The sequence below is a fragment of the Cimex lectularius genome, unplaced genomic scaffold, assembly GCF_000648675.2.
Source record: "Cimex lectularius strain Harlan isolate CLEC.00 unplaced genomic scaffold, Clec_2.1 scaffold202, whole genome shotgun sequence".
Classification (NCBI taxonomy): Eukaryota; Metazoa; Arthropoda; class Insecta; order Hemiptera; family Cimicidae; genus Cimex; species Cimex lectularius.
The window spans coordinates 561,877-579,806 of record NW_019392803.1 but is presented as its reverse complement, the minus strand read 5'-3'; the positions used below and the strand labels follow the sequence as shown (position 1 = coordinate 579,806).

The 17,930-nt window shown below is 34.6% G+C and overlaps 3 protein-coding genes across 5 annotated transcripts in view; 2 read left to right on the top strand and 1 right to left on the bottom strand.

The window, feature by feature from the left end:
* Positions 1-9: 9 nt before the first annotated feature.
* On the top strand, positions 10-5,787 carry LOC106669409. 2 transcript variants are annotated; one of them, XM_014398874.2, is made up of 5 exons: positions 10-39; positions 3,163-3,350; positions 4,621-4,743; positions 4,802-5,052; positions 5,132-5,562. In XM_014398874.2, the coding sequence occupies exons 2-5, from the start codon at positions 3,240-3,242 to the stop codon at positions 5,529-5,531; spliced, it is 885 nt and encodes a 294-aa protein (XP_014254360.1). In that variant the 5' UTR covers positions 10-39; positions 3,163-3,239; the 3' UTR covers positions 5,532-5,562. The 2 variants fall into 2 exon arrangements, with proteins under 2 accessions (XP_014254360.1, XP_024083859.1); XM_024228091.1 differs by lacking the exon at positions 10-39 and having other exon boundaries at positions 2,693-3,350; positions 5,132-5,787.
* Positions 5,788-6,973: 1,186 nt separating this feature from the next.
* LOC106669457 (myosin-J heavy chain-like) lies at positions 6,974-11,030 on the bottom strand. Its single transcript, XM_014398952.2, has 7 exons — positions 10,735-11,030; positions 9,235-9,355; positions 8,946-9,154; positions 8,743-8,889; positions 7,518-7,750; positions 7,257-7,445; positions 6,974-7,203 (listed from the first exon to the last, which is right to left on the bottom strand). The coding sequence occupies exons 1-7, from the start codon at positions 10,888-10,890 to the stop codon at positions 7,029-7,031; spliced, it is 1,230 nt and encodes a 409-aa protein (XP_014254438.1). The 5' UTR covers positions 10,891-11,030; the 3' UTR covers positions 6,974-7,028.
* Positions 11,031-13,148: 2,118 nt separating this feature from the next.
* LOC106669375 (sodium- and chloride-dependent GABA transporter ine) overlaps positions 13,149-17,930 on the top strand; it is a 93,225-nt gene continuing 88,443 nt past the window's right edge. For both annotated transcript variants that reach the window (XM_014398816.2, XM_014398815.2), the window contains exon 1: positions 13,149-13,265. The gene's annotated coding sequence lies outside the window, so the exon portion shown is untranslated. The remainder of the gene's footprint in view (positions 13,266-17,930) is intronic.

Here is a 17,930-nt window from a genome sequence, read left to right as displayed (position 1 = left end):
CTTAAATTTATTTAATAAGAAGAAAACAAGAATAATTTGGTTTGTACGGCAAAAATTTCTTTATATACTTAATTAACTTACCTACACCTTTGTAATTATTACACACAACTATATGAATATTATTATAATAGAGGGTGATTTACGAATGAAAGTTTCTTGTGGCTGATTTATTCTCAAGAATAAGAGTAATATTTCTGGCTTTGTGTTTTTCCTTAATTTAATGTGAATTTCCCGTCAAAATGAGTCAATGGATGGACTCATCCGTTCACAAAATACGCCGAATAAATACACAATCTTCACCTTCATTTTGAAACAGCTACTAAAAACTACAGAAATGTACACGTTGTTGATGGTGTCTGAGAGGGGCAGGTTTTATGAATTAAGCCGATGCTCGAAATACGTCGACTGATGTAGATGAGCCGATGGTCGATGGGAGAGAAGGGATTCGCGCAGCAGGCACAGGACGATGCTGCGAATACCTTTGTTGCTATAGCTTATTCCATTAGTAAGAGTTGATACTCGTAAACGAGCCTGAAATTACCAGGTTGAGCCCCTACTTACATACAGAGCTGCTGCCAGCTTAGCTGCATCGTGGAAGGCGAGACCATTGTTAAAGCGGTGGTGATACTAGTGGATAACATGGTATCCATAGGTGATCACCACACTACATTCTCTAAACCTTGGTCTCTTAAAAAATGGCATGAGAATATACAATCTCTACGAAATCCTCTAAGCAATGGACTAGCAGGCACCACCTTGACGAGAAAATGCATGTGCAGTTGTTTGTGGATCTCTGTTTACTTCATCGGAGATGTTAACACGAGCACATTCCCTCAAAGACGAACTAAATGTACCTTGATTGTCTAGATTGCTGTAATCTATGACCACTTGGAAGGATCTGTCCAAGTAGTTTTCTAATTTTGGCAGGTACCGTTATATATCATCTCATTTATTTTGAGACACTAGAATTTTGTGTTGGCGTCTCCTTAGGGTTTTATTTCCTTCCGTCTTAGGGATGTTTTATCTATGACCACTTGGAAGGGGCTGTCAAAATGGTTTTCTTGTCATTTGTTAAGTATTGCCATTTCATTTATTTTCAGACCCTCTAAAATTTTGTATTGGTGTCCCTTTAGGATATTTCTTTCCATCATAGGCATCTGTTGGCACTCTCGAAAGCCAGAGTTTGTAGACTTTTGCAGTTTATTTTGTATGTCCTTGTACAGTGTTTGTGGTCACCATACCAGTGTTCCATAGGTGACAAAAGGTCTAACCGTTGTGTTGTATAACAATACGCCATCCTGGAGTTTTACGCCGTTTTCACTGTATAATCTCTCGCCAATGCTAGTGCCTTGGCCTTATGTAGAATGTTGCCAAATGACTTTTCCATTTGAAGCTTTGGTCAATGCCTAGGTACTTAGTTTCCTAAGTAAAGTTAAGGCTTCACCTTTTGCAATGCGTACTTTTAGGTTTGGCTTTCTTCTTCTGGTAAAGATGTTTTCTTAGAGATTATATTTAAACCCATTTTCTCATCAATTTTCTATAATGTTTGGGTGTTTTTTAATCTGATTCAATAGTGTGTCATCAAATTTTCTCTTTGTACTTTATTACGACATGACACAAGGAGACTAGAAGTTAAAATAATAATAAAAATAAAAGGAGAAAATAATATAATTACAATAGGTACTCTTCTTACAAAACAAATGAGTTCTCGTGCAAATTATTAAATTAAAAAAAGATAAGACAAAATAAACTTCTTTCCTCGTTAAATCTTGAGCGAATAGTTTTTGTTATGTTTGTTTGATCGTACACCTCCTTGAAAAAAAGGGAGTAGTCCAGCCACCACACTCAACGAACCCGGTGAGCTCCTTGCCGGCCTTCGTCGAATCCGCTTCCTCGGACTGGTAACTCTCCTCCGGGGTAGACAGGTGGATGTCCGTCGAGAATATTAGATAGGTAACCGCAAAAATCTCCAAAATAAAAACGGCAGGGCGATTCTCTCTTTTTGGCCGCTCGCTACGAAGTGGTCCTGTTCCGACAACGCTCTCCGGTCCATGGTGGGGGCTGGCCTTATCGTCATAACTTGTTACCAGGTCATCTGCAAGCTGTGGTATGGTACCCTAAGTTGTTAAGCTTTGTGGTTAGGTTACTAGTAATAGAAGTGGCGACAGTACTCCTCCTTGGGGGCATCCATGGGTAGGTGTTATTTTTTTAGTCGGATGAATACGTTCAGCACTTATTAATCCGACTTCTCGCATTGCATCCACTTGGTAGGCAGAGGGTCCCTTTCTCCATTCTACACGAGGTGTTGTCTATGTCCACGAAACAACAGAGAGCTATTTCTTTATTTTCCAACTAGCTTTTACCCGCGATTTCGACCACGCGGGACTCTGTTTTTATGTACCTAGAGTGGATGCACGTAAAAGGATATTTAATGGAGTAGGTTTTCTGAAATTTGCTGGTCTCTACGTTGTTTAGAATCAAACATAGTAAGTTTTTCAACTTTGAAAAAAAAATTCAAAGTTCTCGCTACTAAAACACTTATTTCACGAACGTTTACAAGTTTAGTTTTGATCACATCTTATTGGAAATTTAATGTAGTTTTCAATGGATTTGTCCAAAACCTTTTAGTTTTGGAGTTATCATTGTTTATTTGAAGCAATGTCGTGAAATCTTAAAAATCAGAAAAGGTGGAATTTCTCCGAAACTGCTGAGCTTCGGATCATAGTTAACTAGGACTTTGGCAAAGTTTATTACACGAATAGCCGAACACCCTGTATAAATTGTATACTTATACCTCTACCAATTCATTTAGGGTAATCTCTGTAATGCCCTTTTGGTTGGCATGTTGTTGGTGCCACCTTGGTCATGAAAGTTTTTACGAGATGATTATCCTCTTTACCTATAATTGTCAAACATTGATTTCAAGTAGAAAAATACGGCAAATTCTTAAAATTTCGCAGAAATACGGTAGATTTAGTTCAAATACGTTATGATTGTAATTAATTATTATACAGAAACAAGATTTTAAAATAATTTTTTCCCCGATTATGATTATATTCCGGCACCGTCTCGTCGGCCGGAATGGCTCGATTTTCCACATCCACCGAGATTTCCATTTAAATTAAACGTTCGAACCGGTTAAAATCCTGTTTATTTTATCAGCCAAGGGCAGAAATTGGAATAAAGGAGGCGCATGCCACGTGCCTTGCGGCTGTGCGAAGTGCCGGCTCCGGAAATCGATGAATAAGGGCAAAATGGAGTTCGAAGAGGATCCTCTTCAGGAAATTCCCCCAGACGATATCCACCACCTCTTGGCCACGCTCAAGAAGGATTTTCCAAGATCTATACACGTAAAGTATTCTGTACAATGTATGATGATTATATATGGTAATATACGAGAAAGGTGTAATAACCAAAATGAATAAAGATTGCTGTGAGAGTAGGAGATCTCAGAAGAAAGAGAGAATTTTTTTGCTTAATTTATTTGATTAAACTTTTGCAATTTTTTTTTAGTTATTGTTAGTTTAGATATTGTTTAATTGTATTCCATTGAAAATCGTAAAATCCCAAATTTATAATTCATTGTAAAAATTAAAAAATTGTAGAAAAACACAAACGTGCTTCGCTGACTGCTTTTCCTTTTTTTATTTTTATTCATTGTTTTTTTAACATTAATTTGTGATATTTGCTTTCTATTTTCTTCGTCGAAGAATTTAAGTTCAAATTGAATTTGAACACTCTGCCCTCATTTAATAATGTTCTTGCAAATGGGTGGTTTTTCTCTAGGTGCCTACTTAGTTTTTATCATAATGCGATCGATCTTAAATAATTTTGCCAGGTGATGTCAGCTTGGGAAAATTTTCTTACACTTCTCTATAAGCAAAGAATCAATGCCAAATTAGTAGCCCTGTCAGACATTGGGGAAAATAACAAAATTACCCTTGTCCAGGGTACCAGGGCACACAGGGTAGAGGGGCAATGAAGAGGTGGATAAATTGACCAAGGAAAGTTTGACACCTATTGGCCCTGAACCCTTTTGTGGCTTACCAAACTGCCAAAAATGCAGATCCATTAGACACTGGATTACAAATAAGTCCTCCGTTCAATGGGAATGTAGCTCAGGAGAGAGGCATGCAAAAAACTTATCAAAGGACCATCACAGAAACCAATGGCAGAACTACTAAATCTAGAATGTGCTAGGACTAGAATAATAATTGGACTGCTGACTGGACACTGCAGACTCTGTAGGCATATGTGTAGACTCAGAGTGGCAGAAACAAGCCTGTGCACACATTGCCAAGAAGAAGAAACAACGGAACATGTCCTCTGATGGTGGAAAAGGCCTACTTAGGCAGAGATGGGAGATGAAAAACTCAGGCCTGAAGGATACACAAGGGAGCTCTTAAAAAAGCTTTGGGGTCTGGTAAAAAGCCTCAAGCTTAATGAGGAGCTCTAGATAAAAAAAGAATGAAGACGCACCATAGACACAATACTGGTCACGGTGCACAGGTTGTAAATTTTTGTGGTAGGTTTTGTATTTTTCTAAAAATTATGCCATTTGAAATTAATTTTGAACTGTTTGCATAATAAGATAGATTAATACATCCCTTTTATTTCCAGGTATATTCTTTCATAACTATACTACTTAAGTGGAAAGAAAAAATCGATCATTACCCTATAAAAATTTTTGCCCCAGGCGGTAACTATAAAAATGGGGCGATTTTCTTCTACATAATTTTTAATGCAAGTTTTACCACAAATTTAGTTTGGAATGGTTTTATAATTGTGTAAATTTGTTCAGTGTAGGCTGGATGGCACACTTTATACTTGGACGGAAGAAGGAAAGGTCTTGTTAGCAAAGTCAATAACAGAGACGAAACGAATCCAATGGTTCAAGTACAAAATAATGTTCACCGGAATGCCAGAAGACACTTGGAATGCGATAGAACCTTTGACGAAGCAGATGTGGAAAAGTCATGGAATTAAGTTCAGAACTTCCTTGGATAAGGTCTTCTGGCTACCTTCCAGTTTAGCCAAAGAAATTCAAATCATGTAATAAGTTCATTTTTGTTTTAACTTGTATCTAGAATTATTATATTTATTATTATTTTTTATTTTATTTTTTTATCAGCACTCCAGAAGGATTTCAGTTAGGCAACTTGAAGGAAGAGCATGCCGAACTAATAAACAACCTCTGGCCCCACAAACACTCGGAATCTTTTAAACTGATAATAAACACAATCAATTATAATTTCGGGCTGGGTGTATTCGATAAAAACAACCATCTGGTCGCCTGGGCTCTATACTGGTTTTATGGTGGAATCGGCAGCGTCCACACAGTAAGTGAACACAGAAGGAAAGGCCTCGGGAAGATGGTCGTAAACGCTATAACTAAAAAACTAGGAGATCTCGGCATTGATGTCCACCTGAACGTCCTAAGAGGGAACATGACGGGAGAATCGTTTTTTGAAAGCATAGGATTTTTACACGCATACAATGGTCTTTGGGCCTACTCACAGCCTGATAAATAAAAACACTCCTATAATTATTTTCAACAAAAATCAGGAAACAAAAGGGAAAATATAGTAAAAAAAAGTGATAGTAAAATGGATTTGTGATCTTACTTCTTCCATAAAACATCCAAAGGGAACAATCTGCTGTAGATAAACAGAACCAACAATAAATAGATATAAACATGTAAATTTTGTTAAATAGTAAATTTGTTAAAAATGTTTTTCATTTTTTCAAGCGAATGTTAGTGATAAACAAAATGTGATAGTTATTAGATACTAGTGTTATAAAATTTGTTAAAAATAATCAATATATATTGTATTAACTTTTTATAGTTTTATATTGACCCAATTACTTTCGCTAGTACAGTTACGTAGAAAAAGTGCGTTTTTGTTGTGCGAATCTGTGAGAAAATGAAAAATAATTATACAGGAGATTGGGGTATTCCAGCCCATATTACGCTTGAGACAATATGCCGGAAAAGTGTGAAATAGGTACTGTGGTGGTGAATTTATCAGTTATGCTGTTTGGGTTGCACAAGATTGTTAAAAAAAAAAAAAAATTGATAGGACACATGTAAGAAAACAAATACAGTAGAAATCTGTTTATCCGGACTTGAAAGGACTGGGATTTGTCCGGATGATCGAAAGTTCGAATAATCAGAAAATTTGTGATTTTATTAGGATCGTGTCATAAAAATTTATTCATATATAAAGTTACATTTAAAGTAATAGATAGTCTTTTATTGACTTTTGTTTAAGTCCGGACACAAAACACAATGTAAAAAAATGTATAGTAAGAAAAAAACCTTTTCGATGGAAGCCAACATACGAACATGAAACAGCGATTTCTAGTCTTTTAAAATAGAATACACCTTTTATTATTATTTTTTTTTTTAACAAAAACGTGACTGTCGGCCTCTCCGAGTTGAAGGGCGATTTGGTGCCCTTTACAAATTTCAAATGAAGAATTAAAGGTCCCATAGTTGAATTATTAATTTTAAAAAACATTAATATACATACATTGAAAATTATGATTTTTTAAAAAATATTTTAACAAATGGGTCTGGATAAATGGGTTTCATTGATGATCCAATATTTAGGTTATGCAATGAGGAGAAAAAATCAACCACCCACACATACCACCTTTGAACTTCTAGATGAAGACATAATCTACGATACAGGGGGGGGGGATACGAAATTGCAGGAGTGACCTAATGCTCCCTATAAAGGTACGAATCAATTGCACTTAATTAGGGAAATAGGAAGGTACAATAAGCCAGCAGGCTGCAGTACCTGGGCAGCATAAACATCATTAAGACATTTATAGGTCATCTGTGTTTTTGTACAATCCTAAGGTTGTTTAAAAATATATTTAAAACAATACTTTCTTTTATTTATTTATTATACAAATTTACTTATATGTATTTATTTATACAAAATTAATTGTTAATTAAAAATTATATTTACAAAAGTTACAACGTACATTAAAGAAAAAATTGAATAGTTCATAAGCATTTAGTTTAAAATTGATGATGACAATGTGTCGACGGTTTTTATGAAAGTATTATATTGGGATGAAAATTTCTCATGGAGTTGCTGTTCTTCCTCGCTGAGCTTTTCAAACTCTTCTTGTGTCTCGGTCCAAGTTTTCGTGTTTTTATTCTCTTTGGCCAGCTCTTCATTGTATATCCTAAAAAATGTCATTATTATTTTTAAATAAGAATGGTTTTCGTTTTTCTTCACCTTTTATTCTCTTCAATCAATTTCAACAGTTCCAACTCCTTTTTGTAGCTGCTTGTTTTCATTTCTTCTAGAGATTTTTCTTCGCTGCTAATTTTCATGTCTAAAGACTCAATTTCTTTCTCTTTGGCTTCCTTGGCTTGTAATTTTGATAACTGGTCTAGGAGGGTGTTCAACAGATCCTGCTTTTTCCTAAGAGAAAAACCTTGCTTTATTTATTTTTTTCTTCTTGGGTAGAAATTTAAACTTTATTTTTATACTTACACTGTATTGTTGATCAGAGTGGTGACATCTGCATGCTGCGAAAGGGATTTGAAAGCCGATGTGATGGCAGCCAGCTGTTTCTTGTCCTCAGATTTTTTCTTCAACTTTTCCCAAGTTGCCTCTTTCTGCTGTTGGACTATTTCTTTTTCAGCTTCCTTCTGTTTTAAATTGTCTTGATCCACTTCAGGATTATCAACAACATCATTCCTCAAATTGCTGATTTCAGTGTTCAACTAAAATTACAAAAATAACACATTGTTCAGTGTTACAAGCAAAATGAGAGAAAAAAAACTTTTTTTGCACTGGGGTGACCAGACTCGGGTGCTCTCGGCAAGGTTGAGCGAGACCAAAGACGCGTGGGTGGTAACTGGAAGTCGAAGGAGGCCCAGCCAGGGCTCAGCGAGGACACCGGCGTGAACAAGGAGGGCTCAAGCTGGGACTGGTCGGTGTGGACAAAAAAGTAAAAAAGGAACGTGATAGTGTTTTATTTAATTATTTTGGGACTTTTTTTCATCGTCGTGGGGTTCGCGTGTGCAAGGGGAACCGCTCTGGAACAAGAAGGAAAAGAACGTACACGAGATTCGAGCTTTTAATTTATATTATAAGATTGGTTTCTGGACAGTTTTGTTTTAATTTTGAAGAAACTTGTTTTATTTCTTTTTTTGTTTTACAATTTATTCACAATACAGAGGACATTGATATTTTACTTTCTTGTTGTGTTTTTATTTTTTTAAATTTTTTATCTTATTTCACCCCGAGGGTTTCACTGTTTTCCTAAAAGAAGAAAAAAATTATAAAAACAGTGTGGCGCCAGATTATTTCACTTTTAGAGACAAAGCGGCCATGGGAAAAAAATCTCCATTGAGTCCCAGGTACTCGGCGACCGAGTGAATTGCCACGGTCCGGCAAGGAACTGGTAACAAAAGGAAAAAAAAATGAAATTTGTAATTGGCTGAATTTTATTAATTCGGCTGAAAGTTAAGTTTAAGTAACTTTTGTACATTCAACTCTTGTTTTAGTGTAGAAGTGCTTTTTAATAATTTATAACCAAATTACTTATTTATATTGTGTAGAGACTATGAATATTTTGAATAACATACATTTTTCCAATGGAAAATTGAATTACCCACAAAAAAAAAAGTTATTTTGTATTGAATTTAATTATTAACACTAAAATAAGTTGTTTTTTTAAGATATAATTTTTTTTTAAATTATCAAAATATACCTCAAATAGTTGGGCTTCAAGTGTTGCAATGTTAGAATCTAATTTCTCCTCTATTACATTCAGTTTATCTGCTTCCGAACGTATTGTCTTGACCTCTCTCTCCAGTTCGGTGACTGTGTTTGATTTATCTTTGGCAACATGGCGCAACTGGAACAGTCTCAAGTGAGAGAGGAGTCCAATGGAGCCGGCTGGTTCAAACTTACCGAATTCATCTTTAGTTGTATGCTATCTTTTTCAATAGCGACTTCATTCAGCTTTTGCGATATCAAATCTTTGCGCTTCATTGCTTCGATTATGCTTGCCTGCGCCTGTCTGTACTCAATAACACAGTCTTCCAGTTTCATGACGCGCTCATCACAGAAGTTGTAGAATTCGAGGGAATGAAGTATGAGGTCGACCGTTCGCTTTTGACCTTAACATTTTTATTATATAAAGTAAAAATCTCCGAGAATAACTGAATTCACAGTAAGAATGTAAAACAAAAATTAATACCAGGGTTCAATAAATCGAGAAGGCCAAAATTTAAAAACTGGAATATATAGCGTATAGCAGCAACTAAGTTGAGTTCGGACAATATTTCCAAATCTTCTGGGTTGCATTCTTGCATTTGAAACTGAAAAAGAAAATTTGTTAAAGGTACAGGTTTATATATTCTTTGCAGTGTTTCTGCCAAATGCACGCATGAATATGGCACAAATGTAAGCAAACGAAGGTAAAAAAGATTTTTTTTAAACTGTACTTTATGAATTGGCCTAATTCAAAAACCTAACAAAAAAATAAGTTAATATATATTTTTTTTAAATTACCAAAAGCTGCATGGTATTGCATCCTTAAACAATAAGAAAACATCCAGTGTACATGCTACTTCTTGTGTGGGGGAAGGAAAAGTTTTGAGTAAAACTATCCATTTGAACTATTCAATATCATTAATGACACTAAAAAAGACAATTGATCTTTCAAGTTAATACTTATGAGGAAACGTGGTGAGAATCATGGCAAGAATCATCAAGGAGAAGAAATTTTTTGTCAATAATGACAAAATAACACCAAATTCTATAATATAACTTGATTGTCATCAAGGTTGATTCAATATCATTAATTTCGCTCAAATGAACCCCAGTTCACCTGTTGAGATACAATTAAAGGCAGCACAGTGAAGAAACATGTCTGATCAGGGGAGAATCATCAAGGATGGTCCAACGGTTGTCAACAATGACAAATAAACACTACAATCTCATTAATAATATAACTTAATTGTCATTAAAGATTAATCAATATTTTAATTAAGTATTCTTTTTATGTAAGGTCTTGGTTGAGATGAAAAACTTAGTGTCACAAGCGGGATTTCAACCCACGACCTTCGGCCCAATCCGCCGCGGCTCAAACCAATTGTCACAATAGCTCAAGTGGTTAGAGCAGCAGTCTCAGCCAAGACCTTACATAAAAAGAATAATTAACTAAAATATTTAACATGATCAATTAGGCCACTAAACATAAATGGATTAATAATTAATCAATATCATTTATTTTGCTCAAATGAACTAGTTCATCTGTCAATATACAACTAAAGATGGCACAATGAAGAGACATGTCTGATCTGAAGAGAATCATCAAGGATGGTTCAACAGTTCTCAACAATGACACATCAACGCTACAATCCTATTAATAATATAGCTTGATTATCATTAAAGATTAATCAATACCATTCCTTTTGCTCAAATGAAAGTTCATCTGTTAAGATACACAAGTTGGCACAGTTTAGAAATACTGTCTGATCAGGTGAGAATCAAGTCCAACGGTTGACATGATAAATCAACACTACCGACTGGCATTAAAGCCTATTCAATGACACTGATGTCGTTCAAATGACCAAGAAAACTTTAAAATAATCTATGGCTAGGATGATCTGTTGTCAAATGCCACCTTTGGTTATATATTTACATCAGAGTTTAATCAACGATGTATTACAAAATCTTTTTATGCTTTAATTACCGTTCTGATGTTATCAGTGTCAACTTCGAAGTTTCCCATCAGCTTAAGGAAAAAAGTCCCAACGAGTGATGGGTACGGCTTTTGAAGTTCGGCGACGGTAAACATCGGCTCATTGAAATAACCGTTGATCCTGTTCACAAGTTGATTCATCGTCATTCTCGTTCGATAAACGTTGGAAGATGGAAAATACAAATCTAAAAATTAAAAAGGAAACTTGTTTGACAAAAAAAGTACAGATCGGATGAACGTCCGTTGATAACTGATGACTAAAACTAAACCGTAACCGTTATCAAAACAGGCGGGAAAATTATTCTTTTTCTATTCCTTATTAAAAACTTTATACACAACAAGGAAATAAACTGATGTTTATAATTTAAGACGATTTTTGTAAACAAATATTTAAAACAATTTTGCTGAATTGAAGAAAATGTTGGTTCCCGGTCAAAATTGAACAGGCAGTGGTGGCAAAAGACGATTTTCATTCCAACAACTCCATAGTCTCCACTCTCCATATGCTTTTTGACTTTGCCTCGCATGAGGATAAAACTTGCCGTGCCGCCTGACTGTCTGAGAAAATGACTATCTTCCTGGAATGTTCCAAAATGATATTTTAAGCGTAATTTTATCCTCTAAAAATCTTAATATAACAAAAATTAAAACTTTAAGCAGTACACATATATATTCATTATTAAGTTGAAATTAGATGTGGCCTATGTAGATTTTTAAGGCTAAAATCATCCATCATCTTGCCTTGATGCCTTTCCAAGTTTTAACTAACAAACTATTATTATTACTTGACTATAGTGGATAAACTGATCAAAAATGAATAGGAATATTGCCAATTTTATAGTATTTACTTTCCCTAGCATTTTGATTTTATTTTTATTATAAATTATTTTTTATTGTAGGAAAATTTAATTAAGGGATGTTGAAAAATAACAAAATAAAAGGTTTTAATTTCATTTTTTTAAAACAATACCATGTAGAAAACCTCTGTTAGCTAAAACCTCTTTGTACCTGTTAGTTATACTGTTAATAAGGTTGTCACTAATTTTATAAGGAATTTCACAACATAGATGTTGCGATGCTGCACTCAGTTGTTGCAGGTCAATTGGTTGCCGATGGTAATTGAAAAGTCTTCTCTGCAATACATCCCAATGTGGGAAGGAGCAGATGAGAAATCCCCATGTTTTATAAACATTGATGAACAACTCTGCCTCTATGAGGTATGGCATTGTCATCCAGAAATTGAAAATTCCTGCCAGTGAGGGATATATTCCTCAATAATTTCTTGGACATAATGGACTGTGGTGAGGTCGCCCTCAACTGTGAATACGGAGTCCAGTTCGTCCCCCAGTGCAATTCCCAGCCCAGACCATTACACTACCTCCTCCAAACTGCACTGAAGAGTGCATGATCTGGGGCATTGTACACACCCCCTGTTCTTAGTAGACACATCAGCACCTGTTATCACTGTACAGACAGAAATGTAACATCAACAAACATGACAGCATTCCAATTGGTTTCTCTTCTTGCCCATGGCACTCTCAATACGACAGACAAGAATGACACATCTACACGGAAAACAAACACTTTGAGCCCTGAAGATGATCTCATTTATTAAAACATTGGCATGATAAAGAAAATGTTTTTCTAAAACCTATGTTATACCAGATCGCATCTTACGATCTCTGAATAATCACTGACTAACAGACACTAATCACCACACATAGTGGAGACAGTTGGAACCTGTATGTATATGCACTGCAAACAATAGCTGTTGCAACTCCATTTGTGTTTTTTGATCCATCAGTGAAAATAAATCCAAAGAGTGTGGCAAGGCTTTGAGTTTGTACTACTATATTAACTCAAAACTAGTCTAGAACTGATGATGGGGTTTGGTCTGTGAGTCAGTGAACTAATGCTGAACTGACAAAGGGTCACTTTCTCCCTCCCTCCATTTGTGGGTTTATTGAGTTAATCAAATGCATTTTGGCATAGGGCCATCTTCAGTGGGGAAGTTCGCCTGAATTTACGAAGTATTTGTAAAATACAAGGTTAAATTTATCTTGACAGTTTATTACTCCTTAATTAGAACAAAGTATGTTTTAGATAAGGGAAAGGAGGTTTTTTCTCATTTTCATTACAAAATTCACTATTTTAGTGATAACAATATAAAATAATTAAATTTGCCAAGCTTAACCAGCCTAAATAAAACTGAGGGTAATTATTTGTAAAATCATGTTTTATACTACACCCACTTGTATAAATGGTTGGTTTTAATGGTATAAATTTGATCCTTAGAAAGATAAATATTCCTTTAAAACATAAAAAAAGGAAAACAAACTATTTTAAATAGGTAGCCTGAACAAACATATTTGAACAAGGTGTGGATCTCTTTGTTCTTGAGATAAAGAATATTCTCAGACGGTCAGTTAATGGGCGAGGCTTTAAATGTTCACAGAATTCAAACGTGTCCGGTTAAATTGAAGAATAAACTGCGACTGATAATAGCGATTTGAGACTAAAAGGTAAGTGTATTTATGCATTTGTGTATTTAATTAGGCGAAAGAAAATTTTGTATTATTTCTCTGGTCTACTTGTTTTAACAACAGGTCAAATTTTTTCTACCTATTTTGAATACTATATGTTGAAATGATCTTCTATTTGCATGCTATTTGTATGAATATTATCAATAAATTCAACCACATCTAAGCAAAAAAAGTCCACATACACAATGATTTGAGCTAAATAAAATTGTGTAATATCTTAGTTTTTATGCTTAGTTGCTTATGCTTAATTTTATTTTATTATTAAATTAAATGATTTCATAACATGGCCATATCTTAACCATATTAAATATTGGTTCCTATATAACGTATTAGAGTTCAATCTTGCAAAACAACTGCAAACATATTTTTCTCTCTTTAAAACATGCAAGATCAAGCTTGTTCGTCTATACACTTGATACCAAATCATTTCTGCTGTAAAATGGCAAGTGGAAGGTATTTTAAGGACATATGTAATTCAACAAGATGGAAGTTTCCGTTAAAGTTAGAAAATTAACACTTCATCACCAGGCAGATGGAATATCTTTGCAATAATTGGTAAAATATTTAATAGGCATTTTTCAACAATTTAAACAATTATTAAAACTACGAAGAAACCGGTTCCATTCAAAGTAAATCAAGATCTAGGAGGCCAAAACCCTTGGAAAAGCTAGGTGATTTATTGTACTACTCCAACCAATTTTTTTCTGGCTACGCCTTTTTCTGCTGCCAGCACCACTCATCAGACCTGAAGTTAAACCTCTCATCTTTGTTGCTTTGCCTTCTCAACAAAATGGTACATTTCGCTAAAAAATCCTCAACATTTTAAGAGCTTAGTTCTATATCTCTCGTAGAGTTTAAAAACAAAAGTTCATTGGAAAGTTTGAAAAGCCAGCAAAGATCTCTTCATTTCAAATCTCCCTTTAGTTTTGCACCCTCCAAACTGAAGATGCAGAAGTTCTGTCGAGCCTTTTGTATAAAAGAAACCTCTCAGTTGACTGCACTTTCTCTATAGTTGGACGTTATGCTAAACAGAATAATCTTGAATTAGCCCCCCCCCTCTAATTGTCTAGAGAGAATCAAAAAGAGGGCTGGTATTTCTCTGACATGGAATTCCATTGTTCATACTAAAATGTATTTTTCTTTACTATCTCATGTACTGTAATTTTGGTATAGCGATGGTTATATAATTAAAGTCTAGCTTCAGGGTGTGTATGAAAGGGATCAATGCAGTCTCTAAATAAACCATATAGTAAGGGGTATAAGAAGACAAAGCAAACAACTTTTTATAAAGAAACAGAGAATTTTTTAATTGACCATAAAATAGAAAGCCCCAATCATGATATCTGTGTGTTAGAATAGAACAGCAAACAGTGTTAAATAATTTAAATTTAGAAGATAAGGGAACCTGGATAGTTGTGGAATTGCTAATGCTCCTGCCTAGGCTATTAAAACCACCACCTCAATCTCCTGATTCAAACCCTATTAAGAATCTGACAAGAAATGAAACAAAGTTGAAAATCATGTTATAAAAAAAACAGCCATTCAAAAGTGTACTGAAAGATACATGTAAAACAGACCAAAATATTACAAAAAAACTAGAATAATAAATATACAAAATACTTCAAGATATGATAAAGGTCTAGTATTTAGTGCAGTGTTATATCATTTTGAAAACAATAATTTGCTTTTAGGAAGTTTCATGGATAACTCCATGAAACTTTTTACGTTCACTTTTTTCTTAGACGTTTTGATTTTATCAGGGACCCTTCCTCAATAACTACAATATTTTATAACAATCAGAACAAACATAATACATTATTTTCTTACGTTCACCTTATTATTACAGAACAAATGAGTCATTAATAGTCTATAATGTTGGTTGTGATTTTTATGAACCTAGTCTTAAGTACCAGGAGAAATATGCCCTTGAGATCAGTTATCAATTGTCAGGCTGAATTAATTACTATAAAGTAGATAGCAAGATATGCTCAAACTCAGTACTAAATGTCTCTGAATTATGGAACAGAATATATATATATATTTTTTTTTTAACAAAATCTAACAATGAGCTACAAGGGAATAAAGCCAGATCTCCTTATGGGATGTCTTCGCAAAATTCTGGAGAGAATCAAATTAAATGAGATGGCTCTAATGATAATTGTGAGAAATTTGACAATAGAGACCTTTGGAAGAAAGGTAGCCCCATGTTTCAGAAGGGGCTTAAATGTGATATGCTGTTGGATCAAAGATGGAACAGGGAGTAGGTGAAGGGTAAAATGCTATACAGGCCCTAGCCCCTGGCCCTGGATTAATTCCATCAATTTTCCAAACTGAGTTCCATGCAATACAACTTTGTGCACAGGAGTTAATAAATTATAATTCTCTTCCTCTACAACCAAGATAATTAATGATAAGACCAAAACAGAATGAGCAACACTATAGTAATATAATATATAAGCTGACAGAAGATTGAAAGCACATTATAATTTTTCTAAAGAAAACAAACAAAAAATTTAAAAAATGATAAACAGGACTTTTGTGATTATAAGCTTCCTTAATGAAATTTATGATTATATTGTTAGATGTATCAACCACTTTTTTACTCACGAATAATCTGGATCTTGGTACGGTCTGGGCGAAGAAACAAATTAAATTGTTACTGTCAAGCTATCGACCTATTTTAAGATCATCATCAGGGCAAAACACATTGACATTATTAATAGATGGTTTCTAATTTGTTTTAAGAGCGACTCAGCCCCATCAGGTCCTTGGCAATGTTGGGTCTGACTGTGAGTCGGGCTTCAAAGAAATTTGAAACGTATATTCAAAACTTAATTAAATGAATAATAAATATATTTAAGATTGATTATTTACAGATCGTGAGATGTGGTCTGGTGTGATGTAGGTTTAGGAAAACATTTTCTTTCGATCTTTCACTAGTATTCGTGGTCGGCTTGACCAAATAATATCTGTAATAATACGATACGATCTTTATTGAGATCTTCAGGGCTTGGGATTTAATGTTTTTCGTGAAGATGATCTTCATAAAGATCGAAACGTTGGCACGATAAAGAAAATGTTTTTCTAACCTACATCATACCAGACATCTCACGATCTTTAAATAATCAGTAATTAACGGTCACTAAATATTATACATATTTAAGATTGTTTTGTCTTGATGATGACCTTAAAATGGGTCGAAAGCATGGCAGTAACAAACAACAGACCATACCAAGATCCAGATTATTATTCCTGAGAAATTTATGAAATACTCCAATTTTTCCGATTTATGTAATCAAGGGCCTCCTCAAACTTCAGCTTAAAATGTAAAAGGACAATTTAGTTTGAGCTAAATAAAGTAAATTTAAGCTGAGATTTAGCTGGTACGTGGCTCGGGATGTGAAACTAGCTTGTGCGAGCTCAGTGGAGCTCCTGCTGAGCTCTGTCATCCTGATACAAAGACCGCCAAACAACCCACGAGGTGGCCATGGGAACTGTCGAAGCATGCGCTCGCTCCCCCGCCTCCCACCGAACGGCAACGGTGCCTCGCCGGCCTGATCTCAAAGTCCGTCCTCACAGTTGCTCTAATTATTCCTAAATTTTATTTAATTATAATTCTTACATCAATAAAAACTAAGTAAAATAAATAAAAAAACACTTGTTAGTCATTGAAAAAAATATATTATGGGGCTGGAGCAAAAATAATGCAGGTAATCGAAAAGGCAATCAAAATTATTTTTAATTTTTAGAAGATAGAGAAAATTTATCCGAAATATTTTCCATCTCAGGGTTTTCGAGTACTCGTGTACTTTGTCTATATTCAAAATGGAACCGTAAAGTTCTAGCAGACCTCCAATCGTAATCTCAGCAGTTTCGGTGTTATTCCACTTTTTCTGATGTTTGAAGATTTCAAGACCTTGCGTCAAATAAACAATGATTACTCCAAAACTAAAAGGTTTTGGACAAATCTGTTGATAGCATTAAAAACCACGTCATGTTTCCAATGATGTTCAATACTAAATTTATAAACGTTCGTGAAATAAGCGTTTTAGTAGCGAGAACTTTGAAAAAAATTTTGTTTTTTGAAAGGTTAAAAAACTTTCTGTGGTGATTCTACTACTATTTCCAAATCTAGAGGCCAGCTAATTTCGGAAAACGTATTCTATTTAATATCGTTTTTAGTGGTGTCTTTTTTAATTACTTTTTCAAAGATGAAGAAATTGGTGCAGGAAAGGAAAAAACCGCGGCTTAGGGCGCTGACACACGGAGCGGTTTTGCTAGGTTGTGACACACGCAGCGGTATGATGTGCGTTTTGGCCGAAGCGGTTTTGTTTTCTCTCAGTTATTAAATGTATCCTATAGCAGTGCATATAAGCATTGAACGTCGCAAGGTTTTGCAGTTTGTTTAACAAGTCCTGTTTAATAAATATATTGTTCTGTAACTGTATGTAACTTCGTGTATTAGTTACAGCCTTACAGACTATTCCCCCATGTAGTACTTTTTTTTTCTTTGATGAACATTCCATGGAACTGGCTACAAAGTGAAATCTCACAGTTATCTACACACTACGTCTCGTTCGGTTTTCTTTTCTCTATGAAGTTTTGAAAAATAGTCTTTAAAAATAAATATTTAAGTTGATTTAT